The sequence below is a fragment of the Taudactylus pleione genome, unplaced genomic scaffold (genome assembly GCF_031769625.1).
Source record: "Taudactylus pleione unplaced genomic scaffold, aTauple2 ptg000033l, whole genome shotgun sequence".
In the NCBI taxonomy this organism is placed as follows: Eukaryota; Metazoa; Chordata; class Amphibia; order Anura; family Myobatrachidae; genus Taudactylus; species Taudactylus pleione.
Window position 1 is genome coordinate 674,604 of NW_028284435.1, and position 20,631 is coordinate 695,234.

The 20,631-nt window shown below is 41.9% G+C and overlaps 1 protein-coding gene across 12 annotated transcripts in view; it reads right to left on the reverse strand.

The window, feature by feature from the left end:
- PAQR3 (progestin and adipoQ receptor family member 3) overlaps window positions 1–20,631 on the reverse strand; it is a 106,334-nt gene that overhangs the window by 61,598 nt on the left and 24,105 nt on the right. For 6 of the 12 annotated variants that reach the window (XR_015871386.1, XM_088452125.1, XM_088452123.1 and 3 more), the window contains 4 exons: window positions 8,162–8,317; window positions 5,929–6,126; window positions 5,735–5,825; window positions 5,149–5,314 (listed from right to left, as the gene is read on the reverse strand). Coding sequence is in view for 7 of the 12 variants with exons in the window: in XM_088452125.1 (XP_088308251.1) it covers window positions 5,172–5,314; window positions 5,735–5,825; window positions 5,929–6,126; window positions 8,162–8,317 (588 nt within the window). In the remaining 5 variants the exon portion in view is untranslated. Of the gene's footprint in view, window positions 1–4,809; window positions 4,904–5,148; window positions 5,315–5,734; window positions 5,826–5,928; window positions 6,127–8,161; window positions 8,318–20,631 lie in introns of all 12 variants that reach the window. The other 6 variants (XR_015871384.1, XR_015871387.1, XM_088452124.1 and 3 more) reach the window with 4 other exon arrangements.

Sequence of the window (20,631 nt, forward strand, 5' to 3'; positions counted from 1 at the left end):
AGCAAAACATACGCTCGTTTATTTGTTAAAAACGCCCCCTGGCCGCTCGCATCCTACGTCATGTCCGCTATTTATTAGATTAATCGAGTACATCGACCAGCGTATGAACTGCTCGCTATTCTTGTGGTTGGTGTTTGCTACCACAAATTTGCGAGCAGTTCTGGCTCTAAAATAACCCAGTGACGTGGTCAATGACGCTGCTGTTTTAAATATACACACCCATAAAACGCCCGTTTTGACCTTTAAGCACGCCTGCGTTCGGATCTCCACTCCCCATTTTCAAGCACCATCCCCTGTTACCACCCACATACGCCTCATTCTGTCACTCAAAATAGCAGGCACTCGCTATATAGCGTACAAACGATTTTCGGCCGCACTGACTGGTTCGCGCATGCGTACTAAAAACCGTACGCATGCGCAGATGTGCAAACATCGCTCGGAACGAGCGTACTGCCGCTAACGAGCGGCTCTGAATGAGGGCCAAAGTCTTGCAAAAAAAAAAAACCATTGGCCCTGATGCAGAGTGTTTTCACACTGTGCATTCCCCCGAAACTAAACGTATGTAAGTATGGGCGATGCAGAGTTGTATCGATTTCAATTGCATCTCAACTTATATCTGTAACTGGCCTGCGTTCTCACATAGAGCGCAGTGTGTATCATTTGCACCAAGCATAGGCTGGTACCAGTGCACACTAATGATGATGATGGATATATGGGTAGGGGTTGGGCCCACTGCAAGATACATACAGAAGCATATATGCATTTATTATTTGTTCATGCAAAAGTCAAATTTCTGTCCAACCCTGCATCAGGTCTGTGTGCACATTACTAGCAGCGGTCAGAACTTCAGTACCACTATTCAAAGTTAATTAAGCAAAACAAAGTCTGTCCATTTGCCCATGCACAAATATACTTGCTGCTGGAAAACACTTGCTGGGCCTCAAAAATGTGTTGCTTAGTGGTCCCTAGCACACAGGAGTAACTATGGCCAAAAGTTGAGAATGACACAAGTATTGGTTTTCACAAAGTTGCGGCTTCTGTGTTTTTAGACTTTTTTGTCAGATGTTACTATGGTATACTGAAGTAAAACTACAAGCATTTCATAAGCGTCAAAGGCTTTTATTGACTATTACATTAAGTTTATGCAAAGAGTCAATATTTGCAGTGTTGACCCTTCTTTTTCAAGACCTCTGCAATTCGCCCTGGCATGCGCTCAAATTCTGGGCCACATACTGACTGATGGCCGTCCATTCTTGCCTGCTCAATGCTTGGAGTTTGTCAGAATTTGTGGGTTTTTATTTGTCCACCCGCCACTTGAGGATTGACCACAAGTTCTCAATGGGATTAAAGTCTGGGGAGTTTCCTGTCCATTTAAAATTTCGAAGTTTTGTTCCCCGAGCCACTTAGTTATCACTTTTGCCTTATGGCAAGGTGCTCCATCATGCTGGAAAAGGCATTGTTCGTCCCCAACCAGTTCTTTGATGGTTAGGAGAAGTTGCTCTTGTAGGATGTTTTGGTACCATTCTTTATTCATGACTGTGTTCTTAGGCAACATTTTGAGTGAGCCCACTTCCTTGGCTGAGAAGCAACCCCACACATGAATGGTCTCAGGATGCTTTACTGTTGGCATGACACAGGAGTGATGGTAGCGCTCACCTTTCCTTCTCCGGGCAAGCGTTTTTTCAGATGCCCCAAAAAACCTGAAAGGGGATTCATCAGAGAAAATAACTTTACTCCAGTCCTCAGTAGTCCAATCCCTGTACCTGATGTTTTTCCAGGAGAGAAGTGGCTTCTTTGCTGCCCTTCTTGACACCAGGCCATCCTCCAAAAGTCTTTGTCCTGTCTCATGCCAACAGTAAAGCATCCCGAGACCATTCATGTGTGGGGTGGCTTCTCACCCAAGGGAGTGGGCTCACTCAAAATTTTGCGTCTAATTGTGGTAGAACTTTTATGTTGGTCTTGTTTTGAAGCTAAGGGGCCATAGTTTTCATAAAAAATAGCTACATATTTAAATATTGACTTACATTTCAAGGTCACATGTTGTGAACTTTGACATTGAATATCTAAAAAAAAAAAGTGTATATTTAATTTTTTTTGTACATAAAGTATGTTATACTATCTCTCTTTGGTATAAGTTTCATTTTGGGATGCCTTTGGGAACAGGAGTAAAAAAAGATGAGGTACTGCAGTTGAAGCCTTCTTGCACTAACCATGCAACTGGCAAGTTCAGACTTGTCTTGTAGTGTGTCTCTCTGTTATAGAGATGCTATTGGTGGGTTTCCATCGATGGTCACCATCTATGGCACCATCGGTGGTAAATTAACAATCTATTGTAAACCATCGATGGTTTGCACCCCTCAGTCTGGCTGTAGCTTCTGCATTGAGAACTAGTGATACAAGACATGCTTGCCTCTGGGAGGGGGCAGTCAGGATGGCATAGTTGGGGGGCGTGGTGGTGCATAGGGAGTGTGGCTAGAGATATTACCTGGCAATAAGATCAGAGTGGGGGGCATGACCACGTGATCACATCATTTTGGTCCCGCCACCGCTACACAGTGCAGAAATTACCAGTATTGTGAAGCAGGGGATGGGGCGGTTATGACACAAGCCTTGCCTGCTTTTCCGGGGGCCAGGAGCGCCACACGATTTTTTAGATGCTCCCATCCGTTCGTAGTTTTATGGAGAGCGTGACAAATGGAGAAGGAGTACATTAGGAATCAGTGCTAAAACCCATTTGATATTAAAGGACATATCAGCAGTAGAAAACAATTGAGGAAGGTGCTACCATGGATGACTAAAATACAGCCAACATGTCAATAGTGATCAAATGATTTGTAATCACAGTAGGAAAAATTAAAAGGGATTCTTTAACTGCTGAGGAAGGACCAAGTGCATCAATTGATGAGGACAGTGACACAGAAGTGGCAACAAGCATGACTGAATCAGCTTTGCAGTCAGTAAATGAAAGTTTAAGCAGTGTGGGAGCATCACCTATCAAGAGGAAAATAATGAAAAAAGAAACCAATTGCAAAAGGAAACCTGTACAAATTCGGCCAGTGGCTGCTGAATCTTACCGCAGCCTGACCGGGTCCTGGTAGCTTGCGAGGCCAGGAAGTCTGCTTCCACCAACGCAATCCCTGGCCTCGTCCCTCCCGAAGACCGAGGGCGACACGTTTCCATTTTCAGGAGCGCTGCCTAGGAATGCCCCCGCAATGCCTCAACCAATCAGGCTACGGCTGGGAGGCTCTGCAGGTGAACTCGCAGACGGAGGGCTGCAGATGCGCAGTACTCTCAGCATCGGAGATGTGCGCTAACCATCGAGTTAGCATACATTACTGAATCAGGCCCAGTATTAAGTAAACTGTCTTAGTCCCTTCTATCACTAGATCTCAATGTAGAAGCTGCAGCCAGACTGAGAAGAACACAGTAGGGATGCCCATAAATAATTCACAAACATCGATTGTTTACTACCAATGGGCGATTGCCATCGATGGCAAAACAGAGAGCCAATCCTTTTCCTCCATCGATGGTGAAATGGAACCCGATGGCTTTTTTTCTGCACATGACAAAGCTTAGCTCCGCCCCCTAGCTGTCCGCTAAGTCCGACCACCTAAGTCCCGTGTTTTTTGATTAGCCGGCAGCTTGCAAAACACCAGACAGTGGTGGCCATTGAGTGGTGCAACCATCGATGGTTCACCATAGATTATTGTACCATCAATGGTTATCACCGATGGTGCCATCGATGGAAAACCACAGATGGCCATCCCTAGAACAGAGAGAGAGAGACACACAACAAGACAAGTCTGAACTTGCCAGTTGCATGGTTAGTGAAAGAAGGGTTCAACTGCAGTAATATTTGTTTTACTCCTGTTCCCAAAGGCATCCCAAAATGAAACTTATACCAAAGTGAGATTGTATTTAAGTGCATAACATACTTTAATTACTAAAATATTAAGCACACTTTAGATATTCAAGGTTGAAGTTCACATCACGTGACCTTGAAATGTAAAAGTCAATATTTAATTATAAAACTATTCTTTATGAAAACTATGGACCCTTCGCTTCACAACAAGACCAACATGAAAGTTTTACCACAATTAGAAGCAAAGTTATGAATCATTTTAGTTGACCTTGCAAGCAAAAATTTGAAGTTTTTTGTCATGCTTGCAAACCTGTAGCATGAGCACTGTGTATCACTGAGGGCTAACATTTTACATATGAAAGTTTCTTTATGTTGTCTATCATCCTACAAAATTTCATGAAAATCTGAGACTGTTGGGTTGAAAAGGTACATTTTTTGTGAGGATTTGGCATGGAATGACCCTATAATGGTGTCCACAGTTCACAGCTCCATATGTCAGCATTATATAAAACTTACAAATACCATGTTAAATACTTTAAAGCTCAGAATGTAAAGCAATACATTTAAAAAATATTATAAAATAAAGTAAAATGTACTAAAAGTGTAATGTAATACTTTTGCGTAACATTTTTGCCGTAGATCACTGATAAGCTATTATTTATTCAAAGTTACATTTTTAATAAGGTTAGAAGTTCCTTATGTATGTGATGTGGACACGCGATGGTCTTCAATTATAGCCTCATGAAACTACAGACTTTTTTTGGTTGACTAGCTGCAATAAGTAATCTGCCAGGACATGAGGGTTGGGTACGGGATGCCGGCGGTCAGAATCCCAACACAAGCAGGTGAGTGTCCTAGCCCTAATCCTTCCTCTAACCATAACCCACCTTTCCCGCAGCCTATCCCTAACCCTCCCCCTAGTGCCTAACCCTAACCCAAATACTTACTGTCGGGATGCCAGCGGTTGGGATTCTGGAGCCGGGTTTCCAATGCTGGTATTCTGAGTGCCAGCATCCCGACCGCTGGGATGGTGACTACATCCTGAAACATACAAAGAGTGGCTGTTTCCAAAATTTTAAAAACTCTCTAAACAAAATATCAGGTATTGGTGTCTTACAGTGACCACATTATGTACATTATCTGATCTCATGCAAAATACAGATAGGTAATAAGTATAATTGTCAGTGATTAATTTATAAAGCAGACAAAACAACTATGTTCAAATGTAGTGCGGCATCAGCCCTAGTTGGGGCATGACCCACACAAGTGACTTTAGTTATACCTACATACATAGTCTGTCTCTCTTCCATCACAGATGTTCCACATGTGCAGGACATGGCTGGCTATGTCTGTACTGCATGATGTACACTGTAGACTGGTGCCACCAATACAACATCACCACTGCAAGTATATGCCACAGCTGATGGCTGGAACCAAGGTAGTTTAGCTGTCCTGCAAAGTCATAAATGTCACATTTCCATAAAGTGGACAGGACAATACTATAACACTTTTTTAATATGAGACATTTGCATATTCAAAGTTGTAACAACTATTTAAAAATTTTAAAGAAAAGCCAAAATGTTTAACATTTAAATCTTGCTGCACTCTATTTGGAGCTTTAACTTTAACTGTTGCAGAATCCTCTACGTCTGCTACTTGTGCAGCTCTAGATTACCGGTAATGAGCTGATTTTATTGCCAAATGCTGCTAAATCTGCCCAAAACATACAATGCTGTTGGTCAACTTGGTCACCATAGTATGTGGTGAAATTGAGCAGCCTGAGAATGGGTAGTTCCAGCAGGACCACTTAGATTGTTGCTTTTAATTATGCAGACTAGGACAAAAACTATTACAAGTTGTTTGTTTATTTACCTGGAAAATACCTTTCTGGGACTTTGGAAATATAAAACAGAAAAGCAGCAGCTGCAATGGTATACATCACAATGACACGAGGAGCAAACTCCTGCGGATGACAAAGGAACTGTTAGTGCAATCTGTACATGATTCAACAATCACGAGCGGAACAAGAACACAGTCAATTTAGTATACAGTATTCTTGCTTATACCTGGACAATAGAAGCCCCAATACCTCCATTCAGCCAAATCCAGTGGACGGTGGGAATTATTCCATATCCAGAGACCAAACAAAATATAACGGAGCGCAGTCTATGCCACTGTTGGGTGAGGTAGCTGGGATGAATTTGAGCAAAGAACACTGCCAAGATCATAGCTAGCACGGTGATTAAATACACCTGACGCCAATACTGGAAGACATTAATGAAATGGTGTTTGTATACCAGAAACATAATACACAAAGGGTTTCAGTAGGAAATAGAGCCTTTATCAACTAAGAACCCTATGAAATTTTCCTTCTTTTCTCATATGATCTAACAACTAAAGCTGGCCACACACACAGCGATCTGCACACGATCAGCCGATGTGTACGATTTCCCTTGAAACTCTCCCCCCGGCAGCTCTGCACACGATTTGGTGTCCAATCTTCATACGATCTCTCCTGCAGTCAGACTTTCACAGAGCATCGCCTCCTAGATTGTCAAGATCTGCCCTACTGCACGGCAGATCGGACGATGCGATGTGCGACCAGCGGGGACTCGCATCATGATCGCGAGTGGGGACTCACGATTTGGCCATATTTTACACGATCTGTCGTTCCAATGTGTTGGAATCGGCCAGATCGGGTAAAATATCACTGTGTGTGGCCAGCATTACACTCACCTTTTCTTCAATTATTTATACTACCTGTGGGAGATTACCTGCTGCCAAATTCTCTCTGTACAGCACTGCTTAATATGGTGCGGCTATACAAAAGATGATCATAATAGTAATAATAATAATAATAATAATAATAATAATAATAAAAAGCCCTATAATCTAAAATAAAAGTTCTGAAAATTACTCGCATTGGATTTCGGGGGACAATTTCACTGGTCTAGAATAAGGGGCACAAACATTTGCATGGATGAAACATTTTTATTTATTTTTTTTTTTTTAAATCTTCACCAGACTATTAAAGCCCATGGCATTGTGCAAGATAATACAGCTGGTCACTGTAGGGGTTATATGCATTATTGGGGAGGAGCTGTATTATACCAAGACTATTAAAAGGTACGTAATGATTTAAATGTTATTTATACAGTTGTAAAAAGAATTAAAACTGCAAAATAAATAATGGCGATATAGGAACCATTAACTTAGTATTATAGTAATATAGTAACATGTACAGGGGATGTCAGAAGGGCACACTGGATTAAAGTCGCAACTAAAGTAATTTGATTGTGCACACTGAGACAAGCATGATAAACTGTCGCCATATCACTGTACGGCAGTTGCCAGCTCTGTTCCTTGAGGATGACGGAGGAAGAGGAATAGAAGCCTGGGAGTGGGAACCTTCTGTTGACTGAGGTTGGGAAGGTAAGTAGTCAGCCTGCATATATCTCCTGCATATTAGAAAAGCAGCTTGGGTAACTTTTCCACCACTTAGCAGTGCACTAAATATTCCCCTCTTATCATTTACATTCTTATAAAATGCAAGTAACTCAAGGTAATAAGGTTGTTCAAGTTTAGATTTGTTGTCTCCAGTCCGCTCAGTGCCGGGCATGCTACTAAATTAAGTTTAAGTTCAACTTTGGATGAGCTTATAGTCTGTCTAGCACCTTTATTGCAAACTACATTTCTGACAGTAAATATTTCCTAAGCAAAATATTTTACCTTGTAATGGAAACTAGTTTCCACTCATAGGTAGCTGTTATCAAAGACTAAAAATATAGGCAATTATAAAACTTAAAAACACAATTATTGATTTGTTTCTATTATTTTTAAAAAGAAATTGCAGACATGTAGTAACATCTCAAACATAACCTCTTCAGAAATCCTGTGACAAACCACTGACCCACTCAATTCCCCAAAGACTACAGTTAATGAACCCCAAATGGCTCCGTTGGCATTTTCCTTCCTGCCATAAAAGACTCTTTTTGAAGTACTCACAGTACAGCTGCAGTTGGCAAAGCATGTTCAAACAGAACACACAGAAGGCATGAGTTCAAATGTCCCTTCACTCATTATTTTTAATATGGAAATTCAGTCATGAAAATTATGTGGACTTCAGCTCCCAACAGTGCTCATTAGTAAGATAAATAAGACTCAAGGTCTGGAGAATACAAAATAAAACCTTGCCTAAGGCACTGGAAACCAATGTGATGGCTTCATTGATTTGAGCCAGGAAATGAATGGTTTCCTTCGCTGATCAAGAACTAAAATGAAGAATGAATGATTACCTACATTGTTACAGTAGAACGCATAAAACACCCCAGACACATAGCAACCCAAGATGCCGATTGAAATGCCAGCGTAATCCAATGCCATCCATCGTCGGCTGGTTTTCTCTGACCGATGACAACAAAAGAGGTGATATCCCACAGAGCACAACATGCAGACCTACAAAATAAAACCCACTTATTTACTTTTATTTATATCGTCAAGCTCAAAATATAGCGCATAATAGCTATATAGCTCAAAATATTAACATATTGAAAAGAAACAGATACTCATTAAAACTATTAATCTATATTAGCGGAACCTTTTTTTTGTCTAATTTTTAAATCTAAAAATAACTAGTTCAAGAAACGGGACGAAATTTGCTGAAATAATTTCAGAAATACAATAAGTGTTGTTAGGAGTATGGAAGCTACTATAAATCCTGCATCAAATTGTAACATCAGTTGAGTATGTGCGTATGTAATATTTATAGCTAGGTACACACTATACGATTATCTATCCAATCTGGCTAGCACAAAAATCTGATAATGTATAGGAACAAATGACAATCGACCAAACACTGGAAAACAGACAAAAATAGTCGTTGACACAAATTCGTCAAATCTGGTTGATTAAACTAATTTGTCTGAATGACTATTTGTACGTTTCCCAGCGTTTGGGAGCATTCCTGCTAAGCTCGGTTTGCGGGGTGCTGCGCCCTGCCCAGCATGCTAATTCCGGTTTGCACCGTGCACTTCCCCCCCGGAGGGAGCCGACACACAGACAGAGGAGGCAGCCGGCAGAGTGAAGGGACATGTCCCCGGTGAAAACATAGCCCCCAGGAGGCAGGCAACACATCATTCACAAAACAAGAGGAGGTCCTTGGTAATACCACTGAATTTCACTTGAGTCTGGACCATCACCCCTCACAAGCTGGCAGCCTGTAGTAGCCAGTGGGAGGTGGTGACAGCAGGGGAGGGGGAGGAGTAGGCTATTGCCGTTCCCGATTTGCCTTAACCCCAGGCATACTGTGGCAGCGGCCGAGGCTGTCGCAGCTATCAGCAGATTGCTGTCTCCCGGCTCTTCCTTTTCCCAGCAGGACCCTCCTCTTCTGCAGCTCACCCAGTCTTGCTTCTTCCAGTCTTATTTCTCCGCTTCCTCTCTTCCCTCAACTCCGCCACTTCCTATTGCTTCTTCCTTCCGTCCTATTCCCAGGTTTCCTGTAGCCCCAAGGACTAGATCCAGACCTAAATCTGGTTTCATGATGAACCACCAGCAGTTGCATAGCATTGCCCATCGGTACCCAGACCATTAACGATACTGCCTTTGAACCTCTATACACCCCTGCCTATACCTTCTGATATCCTACCTATAAACCTCTAAGGATGACGCTATTATGTGTACGCAGTTATACAGTAAATAAAGACTCCAGACCTAGAACCTGTGGTTCCAAAGCACAAAGTATTATTCAAGTAAAAGTACAGTCAGTTACACGCTAGTTATAAGTACAATTTGGCGCAAAGGAATTATACAGACCCAAGTACAGTTATACATACGCAGCGCTCTGGACCAGATGTAGGCATCAGCAAGAAATCCCTCATCAATCAGCATTCAGCACGAAGACTAGAAACCCAGGGTCAGAGCACACATATTTATACCCCCCAGAAATAAACAACACAATAGAGAAGTTTGTTGCTAATACCATTGGTCCTAAAGAAGAGGGCATATGTTACAAGGCATTTAACAGGTTGGTTCAAATAGACACAGTCCAGCCTCTAACAAATGGTGGTCTCTGGTTTCCCGCCTCATGCAAATCCTAACAGTTGGTCATATAATGTACATTTTGTTGCTTGAAGTCTCTGCGGTCCATAAATTGAGAATGCATGTTGCGATCTCTCCATCGATATTACCGGAATACTGTTGAGAGAGTAAGCATCAGTACAATACCAAACATGGCTTACTTATCAAGTATAAAACCTTAGTTACGAAATAATCTTTATTTCCTAGCAATTATAATAAATGTGCATACTTGAATCTTATACCTTAAAGCTTATGAAACCTTGTATGTGAATATGTAATGTGTGAGTATGTGGGGTTTGATGTAAAGACGCTAGTTAACTTGGGGCAGATGCGTGTGCATGAAGCCAATATTCAGCGTTTTCATACAGGATCTTATGCATTCGCTAATATGCGACTATTTAACAGCACAATTGTGCGTATTAATGTGTGTATATCGCCACATGTACTAAAGTGTAAGTTTATCTAAAATGGCACTTGGGCGGCCATTCACAAAATGGCGTCTTGCGATCTCATTTCCAAGATGGCGTCTTGCGGCCAGTCGCAAGATGGCGTTGCTGCGATCCAATTTTAAACTGATCTTGTCTCAGCCAATTATCCAGCTTCGACAGTCCACCCTTTGATAGCGAACAACATGCTATCACAATCTGATTTTAAAATATAATCTTTAGGCTTACATTTATATACTATGTAGTGTTATTATGGGATGGCACAAGGTGGTTCTTAATGCATCAATAATGTGTCTCTGGGTGGGGACATAAAACTACTATTATACGCACACCGCGGATCTTGGAAGATCATGTGAAAGGTGTGGGGATACACCAGTCCTATAAAGGCAGTCTTGAAGGGGAATTTGAGACATTACATTATCTGAGGTGTTTTAAAAATAAAATTTCAATAATACATTCTATGCAGGTCTAAATATAATACATTAAATGATGGTATTTCCTAGTTCAGGGTTGTAATGCAGTTCTGTATTTACCTCGGTATTCATACTGACCATCATCATGATTTCGTTCTTTCGTTTTACATTTTCCACACTTCAACACAATAGGAACACACCGGACACATATGCCAATTATTGATGACAATCAGTATAAGGATTAAGAATTTGCTAATGCTGGCGATCACTTCCTGGACCCATTTCCATAGACCTGAGAACCATTTCACTGGGTTCAGCCATGAAACCCATCCTTCTATCTTCTCCCCTACTTCAGCCACTGAAGCATTATGGTTCTTACGAAATTCCCATTTTAGCTGCAGAATTTCATCCATCTTCCGGTCTATCACTTCCTTAGGGTCGCTGGTATCATTGGTGACATAGGTGCAACATTTTACTCCAAATTGGGTCGCAATACCCTCCAGTAACAGCAGTTAAATAATTTAACACTAGCCTGTGTTGCACCAGTTCTTTCTTGTACGCTTGCAATTCTCTCCCTGTATACCTGAATTTGTCATGGTACATCTCGGTGATATTATCTATCAATTTAGCAAGTTCCTGAATATATCTAAAATTTAATGTACCCCGAGCGATCCTGGTGGGATCCAGTGCGACTAAAACTTGAAAGCCAGTTGTCTCACTAATTAACTGAGTGGCTTTATGCACGTCACCAGGTATCATATTTCATTTGCCTCTGTGTTCATATTGCGTGTGAAGATATGGTGATGGTCTGTTTTTATGTATACCAAGCATTTCAACATGTGTGAGGGTCATAACTTCTGGGACTACTCTTCCCAGGTAACACAAACCTTCGGAACTCGGGGAGAGCCACTTATACGCTTTTCTTCCACATATAAAATATACATGATCAGGGAGAACATAAAGAATAGTATGCATCATTATCATTAAGCACATTTCCCTTGCAAACAATCCTATTTCTGGGTCTTCCATCTGGTACATGCAAGTCTCTGGCTGTATTATTTTAGCACAATAACCATCTGCACCTTACCAATAATTTCTTTGGTGGAACTCAATGCATAACGGTACCTAAAATGTCTCCCACTAGATTTAATTGAGCGTAACAGATCATGGTTTATGGACTCATTATCAGCTCTTTGTGAGAAGGTCATCATCTGATTTTCCCTGTCCCTTTCCAATTCCCATGTTTATTGGGGTTGGTTATGTTTAAACACAAAAGTGATCTATCTACTTGGAATTGGTAGAGTTTGAAATTAGGTGATTTGGATGAGAGGAATTTTCCATCCAATGTTTTCCCTTCCTGTAATTCTAAAATTTCCGTGATATTCAGCGGAAATGGCACCAACCCTACATTATGCTGTCCCTGTGGCACATGTGAACACACCCAGCAATCAGTTTGATTTAACACTTTGCCTACCATGCTATGATAATCCTCTAAAGGATACTCACCCCAGTACGGGTTATATTTAGGTTGGCACCGTTGGATACAGTTCTCATCAACTAGGGACCCACAAAGCTCACAAATACAGGAATCTTCAGACGACAAACTTTCACACCGTCCCCGAATAACAGCTCTCTTATCAATAACAGTACTAAGATTGGTCAGACACTCCCCTGAATGGCATAGCACTCCTCCTGACTCCACTCCATCAGCTCCCATCTCCTCTATCGGTCCTCCATCACAGATACTGGGTATCCCCAAACAGATCATCAGGACAGAAACTATGGAAGAAAGAACTAGAATGACCACAGCAGACCACTCCATTGCTGGAAGCACTGATCTACACATTTCTTTAGCTCTGGTAACTCACCGTCACCTTTTTAATCCTTCCGGCACAAGCACGCAATTGACAGGTCCATGTTATCGGCCTCGTCTCCGCCTTGTATCTCCACCGGTTGGTTAACCTCCCTATAGTGAGTGGAATGGACCCACGTATCTTCCCCGGCCACCCTTTGATTATGTGGTACTTTGTCAACAATCGTCAGATACGGACCTTTCCACCGATCAGTCAAACGACCTGAGCTAAAAAAATTCGGATCATAACAAATTCCCCAGGTTTGACATCATGACAGTTTGCATTAGACATGTTAGTTAATAACACTTTCAATTTCTGTTATTCTTATTCATCTTCGTATCTCAAAGGGGGGACAGATAAAAGAAATGACAGTCTGGAATGATCTTGGTTTTATTACCCATCACCTTACACATGTTCTGGGAAACGTCACCTGTAAAATGAGTCCCCCTATCACTTTGAATAATTCTAGGGATATAGTATCTGCATACAGGTTCCTGCAATTAAATCTTGTTATTAATAGCTACTGCTCTAAATAATGCCTGGGCCCCTGGGTTGGATAGTATTCCGAGTATTTGACCTTAGCCTGGCATGGCTGCCGTTTATCCTTAGCAACCGTGTGTCCTGTGTGTGAGAGATAAAGCACAACAGTTTAATATCATTTAAACATGACCTAAATACAACAATAAATCATCCACATTTTACATTAGAACAGATCCACTGGCAGGTTGAAAAGATTGTAAACAGTTATATAAGGCCTGGGAGAAGATACTGGGGTTGCCTATGAACCCATGGGAAACCCGTGTTCATGTGTGGTGTTCTTCACTTTGCAGTACTTATGTGTCCCACTTGGTGACAGTTAAAACATCTTTTTGAACGGGGTGGATGAAAGGATTGTTGTGGGAGTTGAGCAAGAGGGTATAATGGTGGGTATGGGTAGGTATATGGAGGCTAAGGGTATGGTGGGAGGTATGAAGTTTGTGGGTAGCGTGGGACCTGTGGTTGTGTATGATATGTGGGGTAAGGATGTGTTTGCTGTGGTGTGGGATTGGTGAGGACGTGTAACTGTTCAGGTGCAAGTGTGTGTATAGGTGCAGGTGTGTCTACTGGCTGTGATGTTACAGTCATTCCTTCCAGAGCTTGGATACTGACAGCCATTAGTTTCTCGCTCTGGGTCTCTCTCTTCTTTGAGATGTTTTTATCATGTTCTATGGCAGATTCTATGAGGGTATCTATTGTGACTCCCCTCCAGCCAGGCTGTGAGGTCTGAACCCGGGTCTTTAAGTCTTCTTTAAGGCCATCCATGACTATGGTGACAATCATTCCCCTGTGGTGAGTGCTATCTTTAATATCTTCTAACCCAGTGTACTGGGTGATAGTCTGCAGAGCCCGGTCACAATAATCTTCTGCAGATGCACTCTCCTTTTGCTTTATGGTGAAAATTTTGTTCCAGTTAACTACTCCTGGAAAATATATACCCAATTGAGTTATGATGCGGGAAATATTATCTTGGTTTACTTGGTCTGTTAAGGGAACGTCACCATCCAATACACAATCCGTGAGAAATTTTGTCACGTCGGTATTGTGGGGTAGACAGGCCCTTAACACCACACGCCAATCTTTATTAGTTGGCTCATTAGAACTACCCAAATTCCCCAGAAATCTATGACATTTGGCTAGTTCCTTTTTGGGATCCGGGAAATCATTTATGATGGAATTTAGTTCTGCTCTTGTCCAAGGACAATGCATTACCACTTCCCTCGTGGGCACTACACCGTTCGCATCTGCATTTCCATTCGGAACAGTTATAGTCCGAATGGGATGCAGACCGGCAGCGCTGCTACCTTTGACCTTGCTACCTGGCTGGGGGGTTTAGTCTGCTGCTGCTACGTATGATATTAACAACTTCCTCTACGGGTGCAGAGGGGGCTAGCACTTCCCTTACTGTTACTGATGGAGATGACGGCACCACTCGCGATTGTTGTGGTGCAGCATCTATCATCTGTACAGCATGGGAAATGGCAGACATTTACAATAGGCTCATCATCCACATCATGAACATTTTCTTTATGGTTGCTTAAGAGAGGGTACAAATTGCTTGTTACATTTTTATGGGTACTTTTGATAACTGTACTTGCACCTCCATCCACATAAGGTGGAGGTGGTGTGTGTGAACTGCTGGCAATACCTTCTACAACGCTACCTTGCCGCACGTGCGCGCCATTTTGCGGCTCGCTCGTATTGCAATTTAGCGTTGCGGATGCATTCTCTGGCAATGCGCTCACAACGCTAGTTTGCGTCGCTTGCGCATTTTTAAGCCACGCATCTCCTTCATGCTGCCACAACTTTAAGCATTCATAATATTTTACCTTTTTACCTCGAGAGCGCATCAGACTGATGTGGTCTCGGACATTATTCAATACATCTTTATCAAAACCACCAATTCTAGGAAACGGTTTAACACTCTTCCTCGTCATATTAAACCATAAATCACAATACCTGGTTGCATTGGCACCGTATCGAATATGCCGCGCCGACCCAGGTGGCGCTTCCAACAGCAGCAAATCATTTAACATCTCTACCGTTTTTGCTTGGCCCTCATCCTGGGAGAACCTTAAGTTTTTCAATAAAGATTTAAATTGGTGAAAGACAGTCTAGATACTCTCACTTACCTACGGACGAAATTTCCAGATGCCCCCGCTTATCTACGGAAGAAATTTCTAGATGCCGCCGCTCACCTACGGAAGAAATTTCTAGATGCCCCCGCTCACCTATTATCTCTGAGCTCACAATCACAAGTTTCCTAGTGTGGCTCAACTACAATGCTCAAATAACTCAACCTAGTTATTGAACACTGCAATCACACTGAGAGCCGGTCCCTACAACAAAGACAACATGTACACCTGCTGATGTGTATAGAACGGTAAGCTACTTACCGAGCTAAGCCAACTCCTGCGCCTAGTACTTAAGTGTCATAAAATACCCTTAACCTTTAGGTTCTGTGTTACACCCTAAACAAATACTCACAATCACACTCTTTTCCTGCGCAGAAAACTACATGTTAACCCAATTATTGGCAACAATTGATAATGTAAACTCAGTGGCTTTGTTTAAACATGTGGCAGCACAACTGGAAGAACGTATACGCTATTGTGCGACCAGTCGCATACATAATAATGCGACTACCACACAACCGTATGACAATCTTTAGCTGCGTACACAAAAGTGCGTCTTTACTGTGCGCAAACTCAGCCGCATGTTCAATACTGCGGCACCCCTTTAAATGTTAGGTTCTATCAACAAAGGAAAACAAACTTTTTCCTCTCTTGTCCCTGGATTCTAGTCAGCGTCCCTGGCTCACACGAAAAAATGTAGCGATCTCTCAGCACCGAGCCGTTGCAGGTAAACCCTGCATGTGGCCACTCCACCCTTTGGTGAGATATCGATAACCGTATGTGCCGTGTGAGTGGGTAAGTGACTTCACTACGAGCCCCCTACTAACGATACTGCCTTTGAACCTCTATACACCCCTGCCTATATCTTCAGATATCCTGCCTACAAACCTCTAAGGATGACGCTATTTTGCGTACACAGTTATACAGTAAATAAAGACTCCAGACCTAGAACCTGTGGTTCCAAAGCACAAAGTATTATTCAAGTAAAAGTACAGTTAGTTACACGCTAGTTATAAGTACAATTTGGCGCAAAGGAATTATACAGACCCAAGTACAATTATACATACGCAGCGCTCTGGACCAGATGTAGGCATCAGCAAGAAACCGCTGGTCAATCAGCATTCAGCACGAAGACTAGGAACCCTGGGTCAGAGCACACATATTTATACCCCCCAGAGATAGACACAATAGAGAAGTTTGTTGCTAATACCATTGGTCCTAAAGGAGAGGGCATATGTTACAACGCATTTAACAGGTTGGTTCAAATAGACACAGTCCAGCCTCTAACAACTGGTGGTCTCTGGTTTCCCGCCTCATGCAAATCCTAACAGTTGGTCATATAATGTACATTTTGTTGCTTGAAGTCTCTGCGGTCCATAAGTTGAGAATGCATGTTGCGATCTCTCCATCGATATATACCGGAATACTGTTGAGAGAGTACGCATCAGTACAATACCAAACATGGCTTACTTATCACGTATAAAACCTTAGTTACGAAATAATCTTTATTTCCTAGCAATTATAATAAATGTGCATACTTGAATCTTATACCTAAAAGCTTATGAAAACTTGTATGTGAATATGTAATGTGTGAGTATGTGGGGTTTGATGTAAAGACGCTAGTTAACTTGGGGCAGATGCGTGTGCATGAAGCTAATATTCAGCGTTTTCATACAGGATCTTATGCATTCGCTAATATGCGACTAGTTAACAGCGCAATTGTGCATATTAATGTGTGTATGAGAAATGGTGAAAGATGCAATCGCATGATGCTAATAGTAATATCGCCACATGTACTAAAGTGTGAGTTTATCTAAAATGGTGCTTGGGCGGCCATTCACAAAATGGCGTCTTGCGATCTCATTTCCAAGATGGCGTCTTGCGGCCAGTCGCAAGATGGCGTCGCTGCGATCCTATTTTAAACTGATCTTGTCTCAGCCAATTATCCAGCTTCGACACCATCACCTGCTCTAAAGCCCATCATCTCTTCAAATTCTTATCTCCTCTGCCCTGCCCCTGCATGGACCAGGAAAGGACAGAAGTGACAACAGCTCCCCAGAGGGATCACAACAACCCCACAGCCCTCCATTAGGACCAAGGAGAGTAAACAGTCAACAACAACAATGACCACCATGAGCAGGTAGTGGTGCATGTTACTACTTCTAGTTTATTTGTCATGAGAACATTTATTGTATAATATGTGTCCGACAGGTTTAGAGTGTTCACAAAGTTTATATAGTCACTATTGGGCAGTGTCATTGCATACCACATCAGTGACCAACCTTACTCAAATTCCAAATTATATGGTTTACGACTGTACATATCAGATCATGCAAGGTACTGTAGTTAAGGAATTAAATATTGGTAAAGCTGGATTTGGTGGTCTGAGGGGCATTGAATGTAGGTTGGTCAAATGCTGGGCACGCCCCCAGAATGAAAGAAATGGTGGCATGCCGTGAGGCTATGTTCCTTTTTTGGGGGGAGCGCACCTTTATCACGCGCAGGTAAAATGTCCTTCAAAATTAACAAGCGTCATTCTCGGTGATCAGCATCCTGCCCTAAATAATTCCTAGAGTGAACACTATACAGTATGAGTCTCCCATATTTAAATATTCTGAAATATGGAATATACCGATATATGGAATTTTTTGAACGGGACTGAGATAGCGTCACCTTTGCTTCTTGATTGTTCAATGAAAACAAACATTAATGCACAAAACTAAAAATATTGTATAACATCTTCTTGATGTGTGTAAGAAAAATAAATTTCATGTATGTATGTATACAAAATTATTAAAAATATTGTATAAAATTACCTTCAGGCTATGTGTCTAAAATGTATATGAAACAAAATAGCATTCTGTGTTTAGATTTGTGTCCCATTCACCAAGATCTCATTCTGGTATGCTAATATTCCAAAATACTTCTGGTCCCAAGCATTTTGGATATGGGAGACTCTGCACAGGGTGCCAGACCGTAAAAAGTGAACTTTAGCGAGTGCGCGGCCTAAGAAGGGCATGTCTTTAAGAAGCGCCCCCTTTTCTCCTTTCTGTGAATAGATGCCGTGCGCATGAGATAGATATAGATGGAGAGTTATAGATCTTCGTTTGTATGTCTGTCGGTTATGCATTCGGACACCACAGCACCGACTGGGATGAAACCAACGCGAGGTGGTCCAGTTAGATCCTGGATGGGTTTTAGGGGGGTTTAGGGTCCCGGTCGGACCTCACGGCGGAGTGCGCCGGAGCAGAACCTTGACCCATGGAGCATGTTCTGGGCGTTCCACTGGATGGATTTGGACATCACATAATAAAAAATTAATAACGAAGATTTAAACCCGAGCAATGATGGGTACTTTAGATAGTCTGTAACAGTGCTAATTAGGGTCTCATAGGACTCTCCATTACATGGAGTAGCTCAGGGGATCATGAAACAAAATGCGGCAGGAAAATGGGCATGCGCAGTAGCGCATGGCAGAGGTTGCGCCTCCAGCAACCTGCTCAGAACTTAGTGCCCGGCAACAGTATGACAGTAAGTAATGCAGAGGTAGTGCAGAGCACGCCTCTAACAAGCAAGGGCATCAGGATCGCTGTGGCCTCAGAGAGAAGGTAGACACAGATCAGAAAATCTGAGGTCTCGGGAGAGATGAGGGGAGGACCCTGTGAACCTCCTACGGACCGCATTCTCCCTCGTGGCCTGCATCATGGCCTCTCCATTGCAGCAGGCTGAATCGCTGCTAGGTCCACCCCTGTATCTATGAAATTCAAATATGTCAACAAAGACATTGTTGACAATGTCACTGTTGGCAGCGTCATGCCAGCACCACAATGCTGTTATAGCATGTTGGATCTTATTCAAGGTCCATCACTGGCTAGAAACGCATTGGTGGGGACAGTTCACCCTGGATAGGAGACTATACTGAGAAAGGCAGGAGGGAGTTTGTATCAACCGGACCCATATTTCTTACATCACTGAATCCTCCTTGCCAATCTGCTCTGGTATGAAACCCTCCTTAGTTTTGGACTGTTTTATTGATTTTAGAATAAAAGGATTTCTATTTATGAACTCCTTTGGCATTTATCTTTTTCTTTACGGTTGATGTGAATACCCATGCTGAAGGGGTGCATCTTTATCAAAAAGGAAGACAGGGAGTCCGATCTCGATCAGGAGAAAAATACCCACCAGATGTGCCTGCTTTTACATTTGAGTTTAAGTGCATTGTTAAGGGCGAATCCCCCATTAACCTATACTGATGGTGATGGTACCAGTTAAGGCAAGACCCATTTGATATGCCTATCTATCCACTTTGAGAGTTTCCTGAGGAATCCCCCTTACATTACACTCACTGATCATTGCCTTCACTTGCCCCACTTTGTGTAATACAGCTTTGAACAATGATTGCTTATCACAAGGATATGATGTTGTGTTTGTATATATGCGTATATATATCTCCACACGCAGGCACATACACACACACACACACACACACACACACACACACACCTATTACAACAGAGATTGAGGAGGAAGAACCCTCCATAAAGAACCGAAGGAAAGTGTGGTCAATGTTTTTCTTGTGCGCCATTGTATACAATTGAATCTTTTTATGTACATGTTTGTTAGGGACTAAAGGTATGGTCTCACTTCTTTTGTTGCTCATAGGCTGCTATAGTGCGCACCAGGAAAGCACCACTTCTATATTGTTTTTGTTATTGCTTAGCTTTAACTTCGCAGATCGAGATGAAACAAAAGTGCAGGTTATGTCTAGGAGTTTCCATTACAAAATGATGCAGTTTTCATGAAAATCTGTTCAATAGTTTTTGCGCCAACAGACACATCATTCTTATTATATTACTATATATTATGTATGGGCTGAGAGAAATGGTGTATATTGCTGTACAGAATAACATGCTTTCTGGCTCCTGCATGCCTCTGCTTAATGTACTGTATTGTTAACATAAAAACAGAACGGGATCTCATAGTTGATACCACTGCATTAGACAGATTATTTACTGTGTACTCTAAAAATGTTCAATTCTTTATGCACAAACAAGTTTTAAAGGAAGTGTAGATCACAACCATGCAAAGCCACATCCAAATAATTAATACATTTCTGGTCAGTAACAATAAGATTCACAATTCTCCTGCAGCAAGTAGTAAACCTTTTCTGAATGGCAGTGATGGCATACACTGTTGTTCTGCAAGTTAGCTTGTGACTATTTACTTCAGTGTCTTGCAAAAGTATTCACCCCCTTGGCTTTTTACCTTTTTTGTTACATTACAACCTGTAATTTATTTATTTTTTTTATT